Here is a 22683-nt window from a genome sequence, read left to right as displayed (position 1 = left end):
ACTAAATATATTGAGCGTCTTCAGGATGTGGTCCCGAGTCCTTGTACCAAGTTTGGTGTCGATACGAGAAAGTGTCGCAAATTATAGCACCCCTAGTGGTCAAAGGTCGCAAAATTGATTGTGCATCCTCAGGATGTGGTCACAAGTCCATGAACTAAGTTTGGTTTTGATACGTCAAAGCATTGCTGAGATATGACCTAATCTTGTGTTACTCTAGCGCCGCCCTAGTGGTTGAAGGTCACCAAATGTATTTTGTGTTCTCAGGATAAGGTCCCAAGTCCAAATACTAAGTTTGGTTTCAATACGTGAAAGCATTGCTGAAATATGAGCCCCCTTTCTGTGATAATAGCGCCACCTAGTGGTCAAAGGTCATCAAATTTATTGAGCTTCTTCCTAATTGGGTCCTGAGACCATGTACTGAGTTTGGTGTTGATACGCGAAAGCTTTGCTGAGATATCACTTCACTTCCTGTTTTGCGGCTTCGCCACCAAACTTGATTGGTTACCACGGGCGACGGGTTATCAATATGGCTCCAAAAGGCAATGCTTTGAGTCATGGTCTGAAGATCATCTGTGCCAAGTTTCATGAAAATCGGATGAACTTTGTGACCTGTGAAAACTTTTAAGTTACATTGATTAAATCCAATATGGCGGCCAGATCAATTATGTTAATGTCACAAAATCACATCCGTCATCCTTAGGGCCTCCGACAGACACCACTAGTACATTAACATTAACAGACACCAATAGCAAGTTTTTAATTTCAAACACATTACCCGTTACAGGCCAAAATGTAATTTTGCTAATTATAGCGCCACCTATAGGTCAAAAGTCAAATTTATTGAGCCTCCTCCTTATTGGGTCCTGAGCCCATGTACTGAGTTTGGTTTTGATACGTTAAAGCTTTACTGAAATATTTCTTCACTTCCTGTTTGGCGGCTTCGCCGCCAAACTTGATTGGTCATGACAGGCGACAGGTTTTGAATATGGCTCCAAAAAGCAATGCGTTTGAGAGTCATGGTCTGATCATCTTCGACAAGTTTCGTCAAAATCGGACAAACTTTATGACCTTTGATTCCTTTTAAGTGTTTTTGATTAAATCCAATATGGCGGAAGATCCAACGTGGCGAAAATTGACGTCTTGGGGTGCGTTGAGTTTGGCCTCATCCAAGGATTCCAAGTATACCTCAATTTGTATGGTTGAAACTTTAAGCGCATAGATGTAATGCAAAATCTGACACATTGGGGGCGCTAGAGCACTTGACATGAAACTTAGTTAAATTAATCATATGACTATACCGAATCAATGTGCCAAATGTCCCAACTTTTTACTGTATGGTTCAATTGCAAATGAGCGTTTCGTTATAATAATAAGAACACCTAGCAACCCATAGTGATTCTTCGCTGCTTGGCCCCCAATAATAATAATAATAATAATAATAATAATAATAATAATAATAATAAAAAATAATATAGCTGCAAGCAGCAATGAGGGGGCCAAGCAGAATAGGCCGGAGTAGCCACGGCGACAAGATAGAACTAAGCAGACACCCGCGATCAACAATTTCAACAAGTGTCACATCAAAACATAACTGACTTTGTAGGGCTGAAACAGGGCTGAGTATTGCCGCCGCCTCCGCCAGCCAGCCCCCCCCACCTAATCACCCCAGCCCGTCCCACCCAGTCCTGCCCTGCCCTTCCGCGCACGCATTAGAATGAACTGGATGGAACATGTTGTCATCAGTTTCACATCAAAAAATAAAAGATTGATAAAACACATCAGCAACTACAGATGAAAATGCAATATTGCTAATTGCAGCACCCCCTACAGGTCAAAGGTCACCAACGTTTTTGAGCGACCTCCTAATGGGGTCATGAATATATGTAGTAAGTTTGGTTATGATACATGGCAGGGTTGCTGAGATATGAGCTCACTTCCTGTTTGGCGGCTTCGCCACCAATTTCGATTAGCGGTTACGGGCGAATGCTTTTGTCAATTGATCAAGAGAGCAAGATATTCATAGGTTATGGTCGGAAGATGGTCTGTGCCAATGTCGGTGAAGATCAGACGAAATTTGCGACCTGTGAAAACTTTGATGTTTTTGATTAAATCTAACTTTGCGGCCGAATCAATTACAATGACAACACAAGTTGTCTTGGGTCGGCCTAAGGACATCCAACAGTATTACCCCGCCCTGCACGCACACATTAGAATGAACTGGATGGAACATGTTGTAATCAGTCTCACATCAAAAAATAAAAGGTCGATAAAACACATCAGCAACTACAGATCAAAATGCCATATTGCTAATTGCAGCACCCCCTACAGGTCAAAGGTCAACACATTTTTTGAGCGTCCTCCTAATGGGGTCATGAATTCATGTAGTAAGGTTGGTTATGATACATGGCAGGGTTGCTGAGATATGAGCTCACTTCCTGTTTGGCAGCTTCGCCGCAATTTCGATTGACTGTTACAGCCGAATGCTTCTGTAAATTGTTCCAGAAAGCAATGCACTGATAAGGCATGGGCTGAAGATGGTCTCAATTTTGGTGAGGATCCGCTGAAATTTGTGACTTGCGAAAACTTGTGTTTTTGATTCAATCCAATATGGCGGCCGAATCAATTACGATGACATCACAAGTTGGCTTGGGTCGGCCTAAGGACCTCCAACAGTATTACTAAACACCACTAGTGTGTTTTAATTCGAAGCACAACAGCAGCTACAGGCCAAAAGGCATGTTTCTAAATTACAGCACCCCCTAGAGGTCAAAGGTCACCAGATTTCTTGAGCGTCCCCCTGATTGGGTCCTGAGTCCATGTACAAAGTTTGGTTATGATAGATAAATGGGTTGCTGAGATATGAGCTCACTTCCTGTTTGGTGGCTTCGCTGCAAATTTTGATTGGCTGTTACGGGCGAACGGTTTTAGTTCCGAAGACGAAAAGGAGTATCTTTTGTGAGGCTTGGTCTGAAGATCATGTGTGTCAGGTTTGGTGTCGATTGTGCAAAATTTGTGACCTGTGAAAACTTTGTTTTTGATGAAATCCAAAATGGCGGAAAAACCATCATGGCGGAAATTGACGTCATATAGTGCGTTGAACTCGGCTTGGTCCAAGGATTCCAACGATATCTCATTTTTGACAATCGGCCATACGGGTCAAAAGTTACGTATGTGAACGTATGTCCAACTTCGGCCTGTTGGTGGTGCTAGAGTGCTTGAGGTGCAATCATGAAACTTGGTGACATTAATCATGGGACTGTCCCTAATCAGTGTGCCAAATTTCACAACTTTTCACCAGACGGTTCTATGGGCTGCCATTGACTTCAATGACGGAAGCGTAATAACAACAATAATAATAATAATAATAATAATAATAATAATAATAATAATAATAATAATAATAATAATAAGAAGAAGGACATAGAAACACAATGGGTGCCTTCGCAGCTTCGCTGCTTGGCCCCCAATAAAACTTAAGAACAATAAGTGTGCTGCTTTGCAGCAAGCACACCTAATTAATCTACAAATTAAAGACAGAGACTTTCTAATGAGGAGACACAGCACTCAAAGAATCTCCCATAGAAATGTATGGGGTTAGTTCGCAATGCAAACATGGCACTCGTCTATATATTCCGCCCCTTCTGCCGCCAAAAGACGACATGTGAATACACCGTGCCAATCATGTGGTATGTTGTGAATACATCGTGCCAATCGTGCGTTGTGATCTCGCAGCTGGAGTGAGGTTGGTCTGTTGTGATTTGTGAAGCCTTGCACACAAACACGTAGTTCTGCCCGAAATAGATGCCCGATAATGGCTCCTACACACAGTTGCGTGCGTTGCAGTGCTGGAGACGCATCCCATTCACTTTACATGGGCTCACATCATCCGTTGCCGAACTGAATTGTGGGTCCGTTGCGTTGCGTTTCTCCTGTCGCTCGCGTTGAGAAGTTCAGCTGTTGCTGCACCGACAGACGGCACCGGCCAATCAAGCCAATCGACGGACGGCACCAATCAAATTACGGTTATACTTCAAGTCATTTGCATAGCTACCGTTGGGAACACCCACTGGCATGTGTCGACGGAACGCAACTGTGTGTAGAAGCCGTAAGTGCCCAAAAAGCGTTACAATATGGCCGCAGAGTGGAGGGACTTGCCTAAAAGGACTTTGCTAAAGATCAGTTAATTTGCTGTCGAGGAGTAAGTAAAGCAGAAAATATTAACGTTTAAGCAGCTGCAGATAATTTTAAGATGTTTGCTTTTAAATACGACACAAACCTAGCTAACACACTCATTAACCCACAAAAGTGTATTTAATAGTCAACAATTAATTAATTAAATTAATAAGTCAAGAGATAGAGGGCGTGGGGAGCAGTTGACGTGGTTTGATGGCCAATGCATCATGCCTATATTGTAGAAGTTGCTTGGAGCAAGATTGTTTGCTGAATAGATTGTTTTTGCTGTAATTTGATTGAATTGATGTAACTGATTGGTTTAATAGTTGACCACTAAAAGATTAATCAAGTTTATTGGATGCTTAGACAAAGGTTGGACCGGTCCCTAATTGGTCAGCACATGCTGCATATACAGATCAGCACAATGTGATCTGGTGAACGTGTACACACTCATACCTTGTTGTACCACCTGTGTAGACGTAGAACAACCTGCAGAGGCTGGCACTGTAGAGGCTGGCACTGTAGAGGTGGGCACTGCAGACCAAAGATATGATTGGTGGATGTACAGCAACTGTACAAGTGTAAACCTTGAGATCTTTGTATTCATTAGAATACATAATACCCTGATTGTACTTTAGAATTCAAACACTCCAACCGTGGCTGATTTATACCAGAACCATTTCACTCTGACATCTAATGGAAAATATCCTCAGAAATGGGGAAGCCTCACCAATAGTGTGCATCTTATTCCCCTTTAACTTAATTTGACAATACACTACTACACCTGACAGATTTGTAGTTATTGGTGGATCAATCTGAATGCAAATAAATGGGCACCAACAACCCGTAAGAATCTTTATCCTAATCGCGCTCTTGTTCTAATGAAATCATGTGCTCATTGTAATTATTTCATTCCTCCATTTTATTCAGAAACTACGACCGAAAAGCACTACAGAGGGTGGTGAAAAACTGTCCAACGCACCGGTTCCTCACTCCCCTCCATCGAGGCCATCCAGGGCAAGCGATACTTGCGTAAGGCGCGCAGCATCAAAGACTGTTCTCACCCCAACCACAGACTGCTTACCCCACTCCCCTCCGTTACAGGTCTCTCCGCACCCGAACCAGCAGGTTCAGAGGAAGCTTCTTCCCTATGGCTGTCCCCCTACTGAACTCTAGCTCTACATCCCGGTGACAACCAACAAAACATGTTGTTCATACATTATTCATATTACATAGCCATATTTATTCTGCTCTTATAAGACAACTGCTAATACACTGCACATATTTATATTTAAATGTATATTACTCCAAACCACCTTCTGTAAACCAACTGTACAGTACGGTCTACATTGCACTATATTTCTTGTCCTGTCTATGCACAACCTGTCTATATACCACTGCACTTTTCTGCTTTTTTTTGCCCTTCTGGTTAGACACAAACTGCATTTTGTTGTCTTTGTACTTGTACTCTGCACAATGACAATAAAGTTGAATCTAATCTAATATAATCTAGGAGTCAGGACAAGTTCTAGTTGAATCTAATCTAATATAATCTAGGAGTCAGGACAAGTTCACATTCCCCTTGATCAATAAGTCAGAAGACAAATAAACAACAAGTTACCCCTCCAAAAACTAAGGCATTCTAAAAAAAAAAAAGTCAAATTGCACAACATTTGACTTTATGTGGGCTTTATCCGTCAGACAGTGCCTAAACAGACATTAAGATGGAAAGAGAAGTGTACTTACAAGTGTGTAATGCAGTGAAACGCCCACCTGTTGAGAAAACACCAATATAGCAGAAGTTATTTGGTGCACACCCATTCCACAAAGTCTTACAGGAGTCATGAGATGCACACATTCCACAATGTCTTAGAGAGTCAATAGATGCACACATTCCACAATGTCCTACAGGAGTCATTAGATGCACACATTCCACAATGTCCTACAGGAGTCATTAGATGCACACATTCCACAATGTCTTACAGAGGGTCATTAGATGCACACATTCCACAATGTCTTACAGAGGGTCATTAGATGCACACATTCCACAAAGTCCTACAGGAGTCATTACAGTAGATGCACACATTCCACAATCTTACAGAAGTAATTTGCTACTGGGCCAGCTGGTGGGGAAATATAAAGACATCAGCCTGCACTGCTTCCTTACTGCACTCATTCAGCAACAAGGGTCATACTATTCATGACGCCTCTGCCCACTACACAAGGGTCATACTATTCATGACGCCTCTGCCCACTACACAAGGGTCATACTATTCATGACGCCTCTGTCTACACTTTCTATATACCACTGCACTTTTCTGCTTTTTTTTGCGCTTCTGGTTAGACACAAACTGCATTTCGTTGTCTTTGTACTTGTACTCTGCACAATGACAATAAAGTTGAATCTAATCTAATATAATCTAGGAGTCAGGACAAGTTCTAGTTTAATCTAATAAGTAAGTATATATCCTCTTTTGATCCCGTGAAGGAAATTTGGTCTCTGCATTTATCCCAATCCCTGAATTAGTGAAACACACTCAGCACACAGTGAACACAGTGAGGTGAAGCACACACTAATCCCGGCGCAGTGAGCTGCCTGCATCAACGGCGGCGCTCGGGGAGCAGTGAGGGGTTAGGTGCCTTGCTCAAGGGCACTTCAGCCGTGCCTACTGGTCGGGGTTCGAACCGGCAACCCTCCAGTTACAAGTCTGAAGCGCTAACCAGTGGGCCACGGCTGCCCACAATCTAATATAATCTAAGAGTCAGGACAAGTTCTTCACATTCCCCTTGATCAATAAGTCAAAAGACAGATAAACAACAAGTTACCCCTCCAAAAAATAAGGCATTCTAAAAAAAAATAAATAAAAATAGTCAAATTACCTAACATTTGACTCTGTCAGACAGCCTAAACAAACATTAAGATGGAAAGAGAAGTACAAGTGTGTACTGGAGTCTGTTAAGTTATTTAGTGCACACACCCATTCCACAATGTCTTACAAAAGTCATTAGATGCACACATTCCACAATGTCCTACACGAGTTGTTAGATTCACACACCCATTCCACAATGTCTTAGAGAGTCATTAGATGCACACATGCCACAATGTCCTACAGGAGTCATTAGATGCACACATTCCACAAAGTCCTACAGGAGTCATTAGAGGCACACATTCCACAATCTTACAGAAGTAATTTGCTACTGGGCCAGCTGGTGGGGAAATATAAAGACATCAGCCTGCACTGCTTCCTTACTGCACTCATTCAGCAACAAGGGTCATACTATTCATGATGCCTCTGCCCACTACACAAGGGTCATACTATTCATGACGCCTCTGCCCACTACCAGCGGGTGGCGTGTCTTCATGTTATGCGTGTGTACAAAGGGACATGACTCCCTAGCAGAGGTCATATTTAGGACAGATTAATTTCTCATTCCATATTTGGGGGCCAAGCAGCGAAGCTGCGAAGCCCCATTGTGTTTGTTAGTTTTCTTATTGGGGGCCAAGCAGCGAAGCTGCGAGGACCTCATTGTGTTTCTATGTTTTCTTCCCTATTATTGGGGGCCAAGCAGCGAAGCTGCGAAGGCACCCATTGTGTTTGTTAGTTTTCTTATTATTGGGGGCCAAGCAGCGAAGCTGCGAAGCACCCATTGTGTTTCTATGATTTCTTATTATTATTATTTAACATCTTTCTTCCGCCATGGGAGTCTATGGCAGCCCATAGAACCGTCTGGTAAAAAGTTGTGAAATTTGGCACATTGATTGGGGACAGGCCAAATATTAATTGCACCAAGTTTCATGCCGGCACCTCCAGCGCTCTAGCGCCACCAACAGGCCAAAGTTGGATGTGCGTTCACGCACGTAACTTTTGACCTGTTGATCCGATTTTGAAAAATGAGGTACCTTTGGAATCCTTGGACCAAGCCGAGTTCAACGCACTCTATGACGTCATTTTCCGCCATGATGGATTTTCCGCCATATTGGATTTTAGTGAAAGTGAAACTAATTTTTCACAGGTCACAAATTTTTTCCGATCGTCACCAAACTTGACACACATGATCTTCAGACAATGCCTCATTAATGCATTGCTTTTTGTCTTCGGAACTAAAACCGTTCGCGCGTAACAGCCAATCGAAGTTTGTGGCGAAGCCGCCAAACAGGAAGTGAGCTCATATCTCAGCAACCCATTCATCTGTCATAACCAAACTTAGTACATGTACTCAGGACCCAATCAGGGGGACGCTCAAGAAATCTGGTGACCTTTGACCTTTAGGGGGCGCTGTAATTAAGAAACATGCCTTTTGGCCTGTAGCTGCAGTTGTGTTTAGAATTAAAATGCACTAGTGGTGTCTGTTAATACTGTTGGAGGTCCTTAGGCCGACCCAAGCCAACTTGTGATGTCATCGTAATTGATTCGGCCGCCATATTGGATTTAATCAAAAACACGTACAAGTTTCCGCAGGTCACAAATTTCATCTGTTCTTCACCAAAATTGGTAGAGACCATCTTCAGACCATGCCTGATGAGTGCATTGCTTTCTGGAACAATTGACAGAAGCATTGACCTGTACCAGCCAATCGAAATTTGCGGCGAAGCCGCCAAACAGGAAGTGATTTCATATCTCAGCAACGCTTTCATGTATCAAAACCAAATTTAGTACATGTACCTCAGACCACATCGGGAGGACGCTCAAGAAATTTGGTGACATTTGACCTCTAGGGGGCTCCGTAATTGACAAAAATGCATTTTGGCCAGTAGTTGCTGATGCGCATTATTTTGCAATGGAAGTCAATGGCAGCCCATAGAACCGTCTGGTAAAAAGTTATACAATTTTGCACACTAATTGGGGACAGTCCAATAATTCATTTCACCAAGTTTCATGCCGGCACCTCAAGCGCTCTAGCGCCACCAACAGGCCAAAGTTGGACTTGTGTTCACGGACGTAACTTTTGACCTGTTGACCCGAATGGCAAAATGAGGTATCATTGGAATCCTTGGGCCAAGCCAAGTTCACACCCCCACACACCCTATGACGTCAATTTTTGACCTCTGTGTTTAAATCACAGCAAGTGTGATCATATCTCAGTCAATCTTTTATTTTTGATGTGAAACTGATGACAGCAAGTTCCATCTAGTTCATTCTAATGTGTGCGTGCAAGGGTGGGACGGGGTGGGATGGGCAGGGGCGGTTGCGGCGGTGGGCTGGCTGGGGGAGGGGGCGGCGACACTCAGCTCTGGTTCAGCCCCACAAAATCAGTTATGTTTTGATGTGAAACTTGACCTTGTAACTCAGCCAATCTTGGGTTGTATGGCATGGAACTTGCTGTGACTGCTTAAGGCTATATGTCTGATGCAACGGCATTGATTTACATGGTTATTCTGGCCTGCTGATCTCTCTGCTTGGCCCCCTCATTGCTGCTTGCAGCTATATTTATTATTACGCTTCCGTCATTGAAGTCAATGGCAGCCCATAGAACCGTCTGGTGAAAAGTTGTGAAATTTGGCACACTGATTAGGGACAGTCCCATGATTAATTTCACCAAGTTTCATGTCGGCACCCCGAGGGCTCTAGCGCCACCAACAGGCCAAAGTTGGACGTGCGTTCACGCACGTAACTTTTGACCTGTTGATCCGATTTTGAAAAACGAGGTGTCGTTGGAATCCTTGGACCAAGCCGAGTTCAACGCACCCTATGACGTCATTTTCCGCCATGATGGATTTTCCGCCATATTGGATTTTAGTGAAAGTGAAACTAATCTTTCACAGGTCACAAATTTTGTCCGATCGTCACCAACCTTGACACACATGATCTTCAGACCATGCCTCATTAATGCATTGCTTTTTGTCTTCGGAACTAAAACCGTTTGCGCGTAACAGCCAATCGAAGTTTGCGGCGAAGCCGCCAAACAGGAAGTGAGCTCATATCTCAGCAACCCATTCATCTGTCATAACCAAACTTAGTACATGTACTCAGGACCCAATCAGGGGGACGCTCAAGAAATCTGGTGACCTTTGACCTCTAGGGGGCGCTGTAATTAAGAAACATGCCTTTTGGCCTGTAGCTGCAGTTGTGTTTAGAATTAAAATGCACTAGTGGTGTCTGTTAATACTGTTGGAGGTCCTTAGGCCGACCCAAGCCAACTTGTGATGTCATCGTAATTGATTCGGCCGCCATATTGGATTTAATCAAAAACACGTACAAGTTTTCGCAGGTCACAAATTTCATCTGTTCTTCACCAAAATTGGTAGAGACCATCTTCAGACCATGCCTGATGAGTGCATTGCTTTCTGGAACAATTGACAGAAGCATTGACCTGTACCAGCCAATCGAAATTTGCGGCGAAGCCGCCAAACAGGAAGTGATTTCATATCTCAGCAACGCTTTCATGTATCAAAACCAAATTTAGTACATGTACCTCAGACCCCATCGGGAGGACGCTCAAGAAATTTGGTGACATTTGACCTCTAGGGGGCACCGTAATTGACAAAAATGCATTTTGGCCAGTAGTTGCTGATGCGCATTATTTTGCAATGGAAGTCAATGGCAGCCCATAGAACCGTCTGGTAAAAAGTTATACAATTTTGCACACTAATTGGGGACAGTCCAATAATTCATTTCACCAAGTTTCATGCCGGCACCTCAAGCTCTCTAGCGCCACCAACAGGCCAAAGTTGGACTTGTGTTTACGGACGTAACTTCTGACCCGTATGGCCGATTGTCAAAAATGAGGTACCGTTGGAATCCTTGGACCAAGCCGAGTTCAACGCACCCTATGACGTCATTTTCCGCCATGATGGATTTTCCGCCATATTGGATTTTAGTGAAAGTGAAACTAATCTTTCACAGGTCACAAATTTTGTCCGATCGTCACCAAACTTGACACACATGATCTTCAGACCATGCCTCATTAATGCATTGCTTTTTGTCTTCGGAACTAAAACCGTTTGCGCGTAACAGCCAATCGAAGTTTGCGGCGAAGCCGCCAAACAGGAAATGAGCTCATATCTCAGCAACCCATTCATCTGTCATAACCAAACTTAGTACATGTACTCAGGACCCAATCAGGGGGACGCTCAAGAAATCTGGTGACCTTTGACCTCAAGAGGGCGCTGTAATTAAGAAACATGCCTTTTGGCCTGTAGCTGCTGTTGTGCTTAGAATTAAAATGCACTAGTGGTGTCTGGAAATACTGTTTGAGGTCCTTAGGCCGACCCAAGCCGACTTGTGATGTCATCGTAATTGATTCGGCCGCCATATTTGATTTAATCAAAAACACGTAGACATTTTCGCAGGTCACAAATTTCAGCGAATCCTCACCAAAAATGGCAGAGACCATCTTCAGACCATGCCTTATCAGTGCATTGCTTTCTGGAACAATTGACAGAAGCATTCGGCTGTAACAGCCAATCGAAATTAGTGGCGAAGCCGCCAAACAGGAAGTGAGCTCATATCTCAGCAACCCTGCCATGTATCATCACCAAACTTACTACATATATTCATGACCCCATTAGAAGGACGCTCAAAAAATTTGGTGACCTTTGACCTGTAGGGGGTGCTGCAATTAGCAATATTGCATTTTGTTTAGTTGCTGATGTGTTTTATCAATCTTTTATTTTTTGATGTGAAACTGATGACAACATGTTCCATCCAGTTAATTCTAATGCGTGCGTGCAAGGGCAGGGCAGGGCAGGACGGGGTGGGACGGGCTGGGGTGATTAGGTGGGGGGGCTGGCTCGCGGAGGCGGTGGCAATTCTCAGCTCTGTTTCACCCCTACAAAATCAGTTATATTTGATGTTACACTTGTTGAAAGTGTTGATCGCGAGTGTTTGCTGAGTTCTATCTTGTCGCCGTGGCTACTCCGGCCTATACTGCTTGGCCCCCTCATTGCTGCTTGCAGCTATATTTGGGGGCCAAGCAGCGAAGCTGCGCGGCAACCCATAGTTTTTGTACCTTTTCTTATTATTATTATAATTCCTCTCCTCTGGAAGTCTATGGCAGCCCATAGAACCATACAGTAAAAAGTTGTGAAATTTGGCACATTCATTCCATACATTCCCATATTCCATTTCACAAATTTTCAAGTCTGAACCCCAGGCAGTCTAGCGCCACCAATGTGTCAAAGTTGGCATTGCATCCATGCACTTAACTTTTGAACCGTATGTCCAATTTTGAACATCCATATATAGTTGGAACCCCTTGACGGACCTGAGTTCAATGACTCCTATTACGTTACTTTCCGCCATATTGGACCTCCGCCATATTGGATTTCATCAAAACCACTTAAAAGTTTTCATAGGTCACAAACTTCATCCAATTTTCACGAAACTTGACACAGATGATCTTCAGACCATGTCTCATAATTACATTGCCTTTGACACCCATACTCAAAGCTGGTCGCCAGCCACGACCAATCAAAATTGGCGGCGAAGCCGCCAAACAGGAAGTGAACTCAGATCTCGGCAAGGCTTTCACATATCAAAACCAAACTCACTACTTGGGCTCAGGACCCAATTAAGAGGAGGCTCAATACATTTCATGACTTTTGACCTACAGGTGGCGCTATAATTAACAAAACTACGTTTTGGCCTCTATGGGGTTATGTGTTTGAAATAAAAACATATTAGTGATCTCTGTTAATACTTTGGGAGGTCCTTAGGCTGACACATATCAACTTTTGACATTAACATAATTGATTGGACCGCCATATTGGATTTCATCAAAAACACTTAAAAGTTTTCACAGGTCACAAACTTCATCCAATTTTCACGAAACTTGACACAGATGATCTTCAGACCATGTCTCATAATTGCATTGCCTTTGACACCCATACTCAAAACTGGTCGCCAGTCACGACCAATCAAAATTGGCGGCAAAGCCGCCAAACAGGAAGTGAACTCAGATCTCAGCAACGCTTTTACATATCAAAACCAAACTCACTACATGGGCTCAGGACCCAATTAGGAGGAGGCTCAATAAATTTCATGACTTTTGACCTACAGGTGGCGCTATAATTAACAAAACTACGTTTTGGCCTCTATGGGGTGATGTGTTTGAAATTAAAACATATTAGTGATCTCTGTTAATACTTTGGGAGGTCCTTAGGCTGACACATATCAACTTTTGACATTAACATAATTGATTGGACCGCCATATTGGATTTCATCAAAAACCTTAAAAAGTTTTCACAGGTCACAAATTTCATCCAATTTTCACGAAACTTGCCACAGATGATCTTCAGACCAACCGTCACAAACACATTGCTTTTTGGACCTTTATTCAAAACAAGTCAGCCGTGACGACCAATCGAAATTGGCGGCGAAGCCTCCAAACAGGAAGTGAAATGTTATCTCCGCCAAGCTTTCACGTATCAAAACCAAACTCGGTACATGGGCTCAGGACCCAATTAGGAGAATGCTCAATAAATTTGGTGACTTTTGACCACTATGGGGGCGCTATAATCACAGGAAGTAGGCTCATATCTCAGCAACACTTTCACATATCAAAACCAAACTTGGTATATGGACTTGGAACCCCTCCCTGAGGACACACAATCAATTTGGTGACCTTCGACCACTAGGGGGGCGCTAGAGTTACAGGAAGTTAGCTTCTATCTCAGCAACGCTTTCACATATCAAAACCAAACTTGGTTCATAGACTTGGGACCCCATCCTGAGGACACACAAAACATTTAGTGTACTTTGACAACCACTAGGGGCGCTATAATTAGCAATACTTTCTCGCATCAACCTCAAACTTAGTACGTGGACTAGTGGTCACAACCTGAGGACGCACAATAAATTTGGTGACTTTTGACCACTAGGGGTGCTATAATTAGCAAGACTTTCTCGTATCAACACCAAACTTGGGACGTGGACTCATGAACACATCCTGAATAGCTACAATACATTTGGTGTCTTTTGACCACTAGGGAAAACTATGACTTGAATTAGGCTCATATCTTACTAACGCTTTCATGGATTGAAACCAAACTTTGTACATGGACTCAAGACCCAATCCCAATCCAATTCAATCCAATCCAATCAACAATCACATGAAGTAGGCTCATATCTCAACAATCCAAATCCAATCCCAATCCAATTCAATCCAGTCCAATTCAATCCCATACAATCAACAATCACATGAAGTAGGCTCATACCTCAGCAATCCCAATCCAGTCCAATCAAATCTAATCCAGTCCAGTCCAATCCAGTCCAATCCAATCCAATCCAGTCCAGTACAATCCAATCTAGTCCAGTCCAGTCCAATCAACAATCACTTGAAGTAGGCTCATATCTCAGCAATGCCAATCCAATCCAGTCCATTCCAATCCAATCCAGTCCTGTCCTATTCAGTCCAGTCCAATCCCAATCCAATCCAGTCCAGTCCAATTCAATCCAATCCAGTCCAGTACAATCCAATCCAGTCCAGTCCAATTCAATCCAATCCAATCCAATCAACAATCACATGAAGTAGGCTCATATCTCAGCAATCCCAATCCAATCCAATCCAGTCCAGTCCAGTCCATTCCAATCCGAACCAATCCAATCCAATCCAATCCAATCCTGTCCAATTCTGTCCAGTCCAATCCCAATCCAATCCAGTCCAATTCAATCCAATCCAATCAACAATCACATGAAGTAGGTTCATATTTCAGCAATCCCAATCCAGTCCAATCAAATCTAATCCAGTCCAGTCCAATCCAGTCCAATCCAATCCAATCCAATCCAGTCCAGTCCAGTCCAGTACAATCCAGTCCAGTCCAGTCCAATTCAATCCAATCCAATCAACAATCACATGAAGTAGTCTCATATCTCAGCAATCCCAATCCAGTCCAATCAAATCCAATCCAGTCCAGTCCAATCCAATGCAGTCCAATTAAATCCAATCCAATCAACAATCACATGAAGTAGGCTCATATCTCTGCAATCCCAATCCCAATCCAGTCCAGTCCAATCCAATCCAATTCAATACAATCCAATCAACAATCACATGAAGTAGGCTCATATCTCAGCAATCCAAATCCAATCCAATCCAGTCCATTCCATTCCAATCCAATCCTGTCCAATTCAGTCCAGTCCAATCCCAATCCAATCCAGTCCAATTCAATCCAATCCAATCAACAATCACATCAAGTAGGCTCATATCTCAGCAATCCCAATCCAATCCAATCCAGTCCATTCCAATCCAATCCAATCCAGTCCAGTCCTGTCCAATTCAGTCCAGTCCAATCCCAATCCAATCCAATCCAGTCCAATTCAATCCAATCAACAATCACATGAAGTAGTCTCATATCTCAGCAATCCTAATCCAGTCCAATCAAATCCAATCCAGTCCAGTCCAATCCAATGCAGTCCAATTAAATCCAATCCAATCAACAATCACATGAAGTAGGCTCATATCTCTGCAATCCCAATCCCAATCCAGTCCAGTCCAATCCAATCCAATTCAATCCAATCCAATCAACAATCACATGAAGTAGGCTCATATCTCAGCAATCCAAATCCAATCCAATCCAGTCCATTCCATTCCAATCCAATCCTGTCCAATTCAGTCCAGTCCAATCCCAATCCAATCCAGTCCAATTCAATCCAATCCAATCAACAATCACATCAAGTAGGCTCATATCTCAGCAATCCCAATCCAATCCAATCCAGTCCATTCCAATCCAATCCAGTCCAGTCCTGTCCAATTCAGTCCAGTCCAATCCCAATCCAATCCAATCCAGTCCAATTCAATCCAATCCAATCAACAATCACATCAAGTAGGCTCATATCTCAGCAATCCCAATCCAGTCCAATCAAATCCAATCCAGTCCAATCCAATCCAGTCCAATTAAATCCAATCCAATCCAATCAACAATCACATGAAGTAGGCTCATATCTCTGCAATCCCAATCCCAATCCAGTCCAATCCAATCCAATCCAGTCCAGTCCAGTCCAGTCCAATCCAATCCAATCCAGTCCAGTCCAGACCAGTCCAGTCCAGTCCAGTCCAGTCCAGTCTAGCTTAGTCTAGTCCAGTCCAATCCCAACTTCTGCTTATTTGCTTGGCCCCCACATTGCTGCTTGCAGCTATATTTATTATTATTCCGCCATGGAAGTCTATGGCAGCCCATAGAACCGTCTGGTGAAAAGTTTTGAAATTTGGCACACTGATTAGGGACAGTCCCATGATTAATGTCACCAAGTTTCATGATGGCACCTAGAGCACTCTAGCGCCACCAACAGGCCAAAGTTGGACGTGCGTTCACGCACGTAACTTTTGACCCGTATGGCCGATTGTCAAAAATGAGGTATCGATGGAATCCTTGGACCAAGCCGAGTTCAATGCACCCTATGACGTCATTTTCCGCCATGATGGATTTTCCGCCATATTGGATTTTAGTGAAAGTGAAACTAAAACTTCACAGGTCACAAATTTTGTCCGATCGTCACCAAACTTGACACACATGCTCTTCAGACCAAGCCGCACAAAAGTTATTCCTTTTCGTCTTCGGAACTAAAACCGTTCGCGCGTAACAGCCAATCGAAATTTGCGGCGAAGCCGCCAAACAGGAAGTGAGCTCATATCTCAGCAACCCATTGATCTATCATAACCAAACTTATTCCATGGACTCAGGACCCAATCAGGGGGACGCTCAAGAAATCTGGTGACCTTTGACCTCTAGGGGGCGCTGTAATTAAGAAACATGCCTTTTGGCCTGTAGCAGCAGTTGTGCTTAGAATTGAAACCCACTAGTGGTGTCTGGTACTACTGTTGAAGGTCCTTAGGCCGACCCAAGCAAACTTGTGATGTCATCGAAATTGATTCGGCCGCCATATTGGATTAAATCAAAAACACATAAAAGTTTTGGCAGGTCACAAATTTCATCTGTTCCTCACCAAAATTGGCAGAGACCATCTTCAGACCATGCCTGATGAGTGCATTGCTTTCTGGAACAATTGACAGAAGCTTTGGCCTGTACCAGCCAATCAAAATTTGCGGCGAAGCCGCCAAACAGGAAGTGATTTCATATCTCAGCAACGCTTTCATGTATCAAAACCAAACTTAGTACATGTACCTCAGACCACATCGGGAGGACGCTCAAGAAATTTGGTGACATTTGACCTCTAGGGGGCTCCGTAATTGACAAAAATGCATTTTGGCCAGTAGTTGCTGATGCACATTATTTTGCAATGGAAGTCAATGGCAGCCCATAGAACCGTCTGGTGAAAAGTTGTGAAGTTTGGCACACTGATTAGGGACAGTCCCATGATTAATGTCACCAAGTTTCATGATGGCACATAGAGCACTCTAGCGCCACCAACAGGCCAAAGTTGGACGTGCGTTCACGCACGTAACTTTTGACCCGTATGGCCGATTGTCAAAAATGAGGTATCGTTGGAATCCTTGGACCAAGCCGAGTTCAAAGCACCCTATGACGTTATTTTCCGCCATGATGGATTTTCCGCCATTTTGGATTTAATCAAAAACACTAAAAAGTTTTCACAGGTCACAAATTTTGTCTAATCGACACCAAACCTGACACACATGATCTTCAGAACAAGCCTCACAAAAGATACTCCTTTTCATCTTCGGAACTAAAACCGTTTGCCCGTAACAGCCAATCAAATTTGTGGCGAAGCCGCCAAACAGGAAGTGAGCTCATATCTCAGCAACCAATTAATCTATCATAACCAAACTTTGTACGTGGACTCAGGACCCAATCAGGGGGACGCTCAAGAAATCTGGTGACCTTTGACCTCTAGGGGGCGCTGTAATTTAGAAACATGCCTTTTGGCCTGTAGCTGCTGTCGTGCTTAGAATTAAAACACACTAGTGGTGTCTGGTAATACTGTTGGAGGTCCTTAGGCCGACCCAAGCCAACTTGTGATGTCATCATAATTGATTCGGCAGCCATATTGGATTTAATCAAAAACACGTACAAGTTTTTGCAAGTCACAAATTTTAGCGGATCCTCACCAAAATTGACAGAGACCATCTTCAGCCCATGCCTTATCAGGGCATTGCTTTCTGGAACAATTGACCGAAGCATTCGGCTGTAACATCTAATCGAAATTTGCGGCGAAGCCGCCAAACAGGAAGTGAGCTCATATCTCAGCAACCCTGCCATGTATCATAACCAAACTTACTAAAAAGGTTCATGACCCCATTAGGAGGATGCTCAAAAAATGTGTTGACCTTTGACCTGTTTTGGGTGCTGCAATTAGCAATATTGCATTTTGATCTGTAGTTGCGATGTGTTTTATCGATCATTTATTTTTGGATGTGAAACAGATGACAACATATTCCATCCAGTTCATTCTAATGCGTGCGTGGTAGGGCGGGGCGGGACGGGACGGGGTGGGACGGGTAGGGGTGATTAGGTGGGGGGGCTGGCTGGCGGAGGCGGTGGCAATACTCAGCCCTGTTTCAGCCCTACAAAATCAGTTATATTTGATGTGACACTTGTTGAAAGTGTTGATCGCGACTGTCTGCTGAGTTCTATCTTGTCGCCGTGGCTACTCCGGCCTATACTGCTTGGCCCCCTCATTGCTGCTTGCAGCTATATTTATTATTATTACGCTTCCGTCATTGAAGTCAATGGCAGCCCATAGAACCGTCTGGTGAAAAGTTGTGAAATTTGGCACACTGATTAGGGACAATCCCATGATTAATGTCACCAAGTTTCATGATGGCACCTCAAGCACTCTAGCGCCACCAACAGGACAAAGTTGGACGTGCATTCACATACGTAACTTTTGACGTGTATGGCCGATTGTCAAAAATGAGGTATCGTTGGAATCCTTGGACCAAGCCGAGTTCAACGCACCCTATGACGTCATTTTCCGCCATGATGGATTTTCCGCCATATTGGATTTTAGTGAAAGTGAAACTAATCTTTCACAGGTCACAAATTTTGGCCGATCGTCACCAAAATTGACACATATGATCTTCAGACCATGCCTCATTAATGCATTGCTTTTTGTCTTCGGAACTAAAACCGTTTGCTCATAACAGCCAATAGAAATTTGCGGCGAAGCCGCCAAACAGGAAGTGAGCTCATATCTCAGCAACCCATTCATCTATCATAACCAAACTTAGTATATGGACTCAGGACCCCATCAGGGGGAAGCTCAAGAAATTTGGTGACCTTTGACCTCTAGGGGGCGCTGTAATTAAGAAACATGCCTTTTGGCCTGTAGCTGCTGTTGTGCTTAGATTTAAAACGCACTAGTGGTGTCTGATAATACTGTTGGAGGTCCTTAGGCCGACACAAGACAACTTGTGATGTCATCGTATTTTATTCGGCCGCCATATTGAATTTAATCAAAAACACGTACAAGTTTTCGCAGGTCACAAATTTCATCTGTTCTTCACCAAAATTGGTAGAGACCATCTTCAGACCATGCCTGATGAGTGCATTGCTTTCTGGAACAATTGACAGAAGCATTGATCTGTACCAGCCAATCGAAATTTGCGGCGAAGCCGCCAAACAGGAAGTGATTTCATATCTCAGCAACGCTTTCATGTATCAAAACCAAATTTAGTACATGTACCTCAGACCCCATCGGGAGGACGCTCAAGAAATTTGGTGACATTTGACCTCTAGGGGGCACCGTAATTGACAAAAATGCATTTTGGCCAGTAGTTGCTGATGCGCATTATTTTGCAATGGAAGTCAATGGCAGCCCATAGAACCGTCTGGTAAAAAGTTATACAATTTTGCACACTAATTGGGGACAGTCCAATAATTCATTTCACCAAGTTTCATGCCGGCACCTCAAGCGCTCTAGCGCCACCAACAGGCCAAAGTTGGACTTGTGTTCACGGACGTAACTTTTGACCTGTTGACCCGAATGGCAAAATGAGGTATCATTGGAATCCTTGGACCAAGCCGAGTTCAACGCACCCTATGACGTCAATTTCCGCCATGATGGATTTTCCGCCATATTGGATTTTATCGAAAGTGAAACTAAAGTTTCACGCCTCACATAGTTTGTCCGATTTTAACGAAACTTAATACATATGATCTTCAGACCAATCCGCACAAAAGTTATCGATTTTTGTCTTCGGAACCAAAACCGTTTGCCCGTAACAACCAATCGAAATATGCGGCGAAGCCGCCAAACAGGAAGTGAGCTCATATCTCAGCAACCCTTTCATCTGTCATAACCAAACTCAGTACATGGACTTATAACCCCATCAGTAGGGCACTCAAAAAATCTGGTGACCTTTGACCTCTAGGGGGCGCTGTAATTAAGAAATATGCCTATTGGCCTGTAGCTGCTGTTTTGCTTAGAATTAAAACGCACTAGTGGTGTCTGACAATACTGTGGAAGGTCCTTAGGCCGACCCAAGACAACTTGTGATGTCATCGTAATTGATTCGGCCGCCATATTGGATTTAATCAAAAACACGTACGAATTTTCGCAGGTCACAAATTTCAGCAGATCCTCACCAAAATTGCCAGAGAACATCTTCAGACCATGCCTTATCAGTGCATCGCTTTTTGGAACGATTGACAGTAGCATTCGGCTGTAACAACCAATCGAAACTTGCGGCGAAGCCGCCAAACAGGAAGTGAGCTCATATCTCAGCAACCCTGCCATGTATCACCACCAAACTTACTACATATATTCATGACCCCATTAGGAGGACGCTCAAGAAATTTGGTGACCTTTGACCTGTAGGGGGTGCTGCAATTAGCAATGTTGCATTTTGATCTGTAGTTGCGATGTGTTTTATCAATCTTTTATTTTTGGATGTGAAAGATGACAACATATTCCATCCAGTCATTCTAATGCGTGCGTGGTAGGGCGGGGCGGGACAGGGTGGGACGGGCAGGGGTGATTAGGTGGGGGGGCTGGCTGGCGGAGGCGGTGGCAGTACTCAGCCCTGTTTCAGCCCTACAAAATCAGTTATGTTTGATATGACACTTGTTGAAAGTGTTGATCGCGAGTGTCTGCTGAGTTCTATCTTGTCGCCGTGGCTACTCCGGCCTATACTGCTTGGCCCCCTCATTGCTGCTTGCAGCTATATTTACTTATTGTAATTCTTTGTCTGGTGAAAACAAACAGAAAGAGTATAGAAAATGTGCCTGAAGAAAGAAAAAAATAAACAAATACTCTACATGCCAGTAATTGTATAAACAAACATTTTTATGAACGGATCTGAGAAAACTTACTCAGTGCCACCATGAAGAGCAACAGTGGAAATGAAATCATTGTTGGTTCCCTTTCCCTTGACCAAGTCTTGTACTCTGCACCTGTGAAAACACACATAACACATGTTATGTACATGTCAGGGTTTTGCAGGAGGACTCAAGCGAAAGACTCGTTAAATCCAGAACAGTCAAACAGTTTGTTTGTTGGTAAATCGACACAAGAAGCAAAAACGAAACACTGACAGGCTGACTATCCAAACAGACAGAAATCAGAAAAAAAGAAGAAAAACTAAAACTAAAACTTACAGACTTCACTTTCAACTTATCCAACAAGTACAACAAACCAACTAAGCACAGAGGAGGAGCAGAGAGGTTATAAATACACAGACCAACAGATTGACAGATAACTGGACGAGACCAACAAAACAACAATAGGAAACAGGTGTGAGTAGAAAATGGAGGGAAAACTAATAAGACAGGAAGTGCAGACCAAATAAGGAAAGGGGCGGAGACAGTCCCATGTAAGCAGGCAGGTAAACACAGAGCACATGGGGAACAGCAAAAGCACATAACAAACACAGGACAATATACAAAATGGCCAGCAAGGTGGCAAAAAACAGTCCAGTGCCTGGTTTCCCGATAACGATGGATATATGCACTTACCAGGTGTTAAAAAGGGTGCATTCAGGGCACTTCGGAATGACAAGGACCGTCCCCGTGGCTACTTTGTTTTTCCGACAGCAAGTGTTCATGTGCTTTGCCATCGGAATGTGTGACAAACACGGATGCCACAACAAAGGTTAAAACATACACTCACAACCCAGATAGCAAAACCACACTGGGATGGATCTGGCCCACACCTACCATGCGACCCGGCCCAGATCCATCTCACGGACACGGTCCAGCGTGCAAACGCACAACGGGCCAAAAGTGGTCAGGATTCGTTTCATGGCTCTGCACTGGAGATGGGTCAGCGCTGGCCCACTCTCGTACCAAAACAGTAAAACCACACTGGGGTGGAGCTGGCCCACAACCAACATTCCATCCGCGTCTGATCCGTTAAACGGACACGGTCCAGCGTCCAAACGCACATCGGCCAAGAAGTGATCAGGCTCCGTTTCACGGATCTGATCTGGAAATGGAGCAGCGCTGGCCCAGTCCCGTACAGGAGCGGCTTGGATCCGCGTACCAGATTGATGCCAGCTATATGCCTTATTTTCGCCATTTATAGTTAGCCTAGGCTACGTGATGTTTAGTCTATCGTGTGTTTAGGCTACCTTATATTTAATTACCCTACAGTCAGAAGCAATAATCATAGGCCTACATCCACATAAAGTATACATTTCAGAATATAGGGCAATGGA

General features: G+C 43.6%; 1 protein-coding gene across 3 annotated transcripts in view; it reads right to left on the bottom strand.

The window, feature by feature from the left end:
- LOC121705634 (collagen alpha-1(XII) chain-like) overlaps positions 1–21914 on the bottom strand; it is a 47195-nt gene extending 25281 nt beyond the window's left edge. For all 3 annotated transcript variants that reach the window (XM_042086719.1, XM_042086721.1, XM_042086720.1), the window contains exons 1-4: positions 21626–21914; positions 21341–21421; positions 5920–5946; positions 4630–4707 (exon numbers count right to left, since the gene is read on the bottom strand). In XM_042086719.1, coding sequence (XP_041942653.1) covers positions 4630–4707; positions 5920–5946; positions 21341–21380 — 145 coding nt within the window. In that variant the 5' untranslated portion in view covers positions 21381–21421; positions 21626–21914. The remainder of the gene's footprint in view (positions 1–4629; positions 4708–5919; positions 5947–21340; positions 21422–21625) is intronic.
- Positions 21915–22683: the final 769 nt, after the last annotated feature.

Source organism: Alosa sapidissima, chromosome 3, assembly GCF_018492685.1.
Source record: "Alosa sapidissima isolate fAloSap1 chromosome 3, fAloSap1.pri, whole genome shotgun sequence".
NCBI classification, from domain to species: Eukaryota; Metazoa; Chordata; class Actinopteri; order Clupeiformes; family Clupeidae; genus Alosa; species Alosa sapidissima.
The sequence above is the reverse complement of the archived record's forward strand: the minus strand, read 5'-3'. Positions and strand labels throughout refer to the sequence as shown.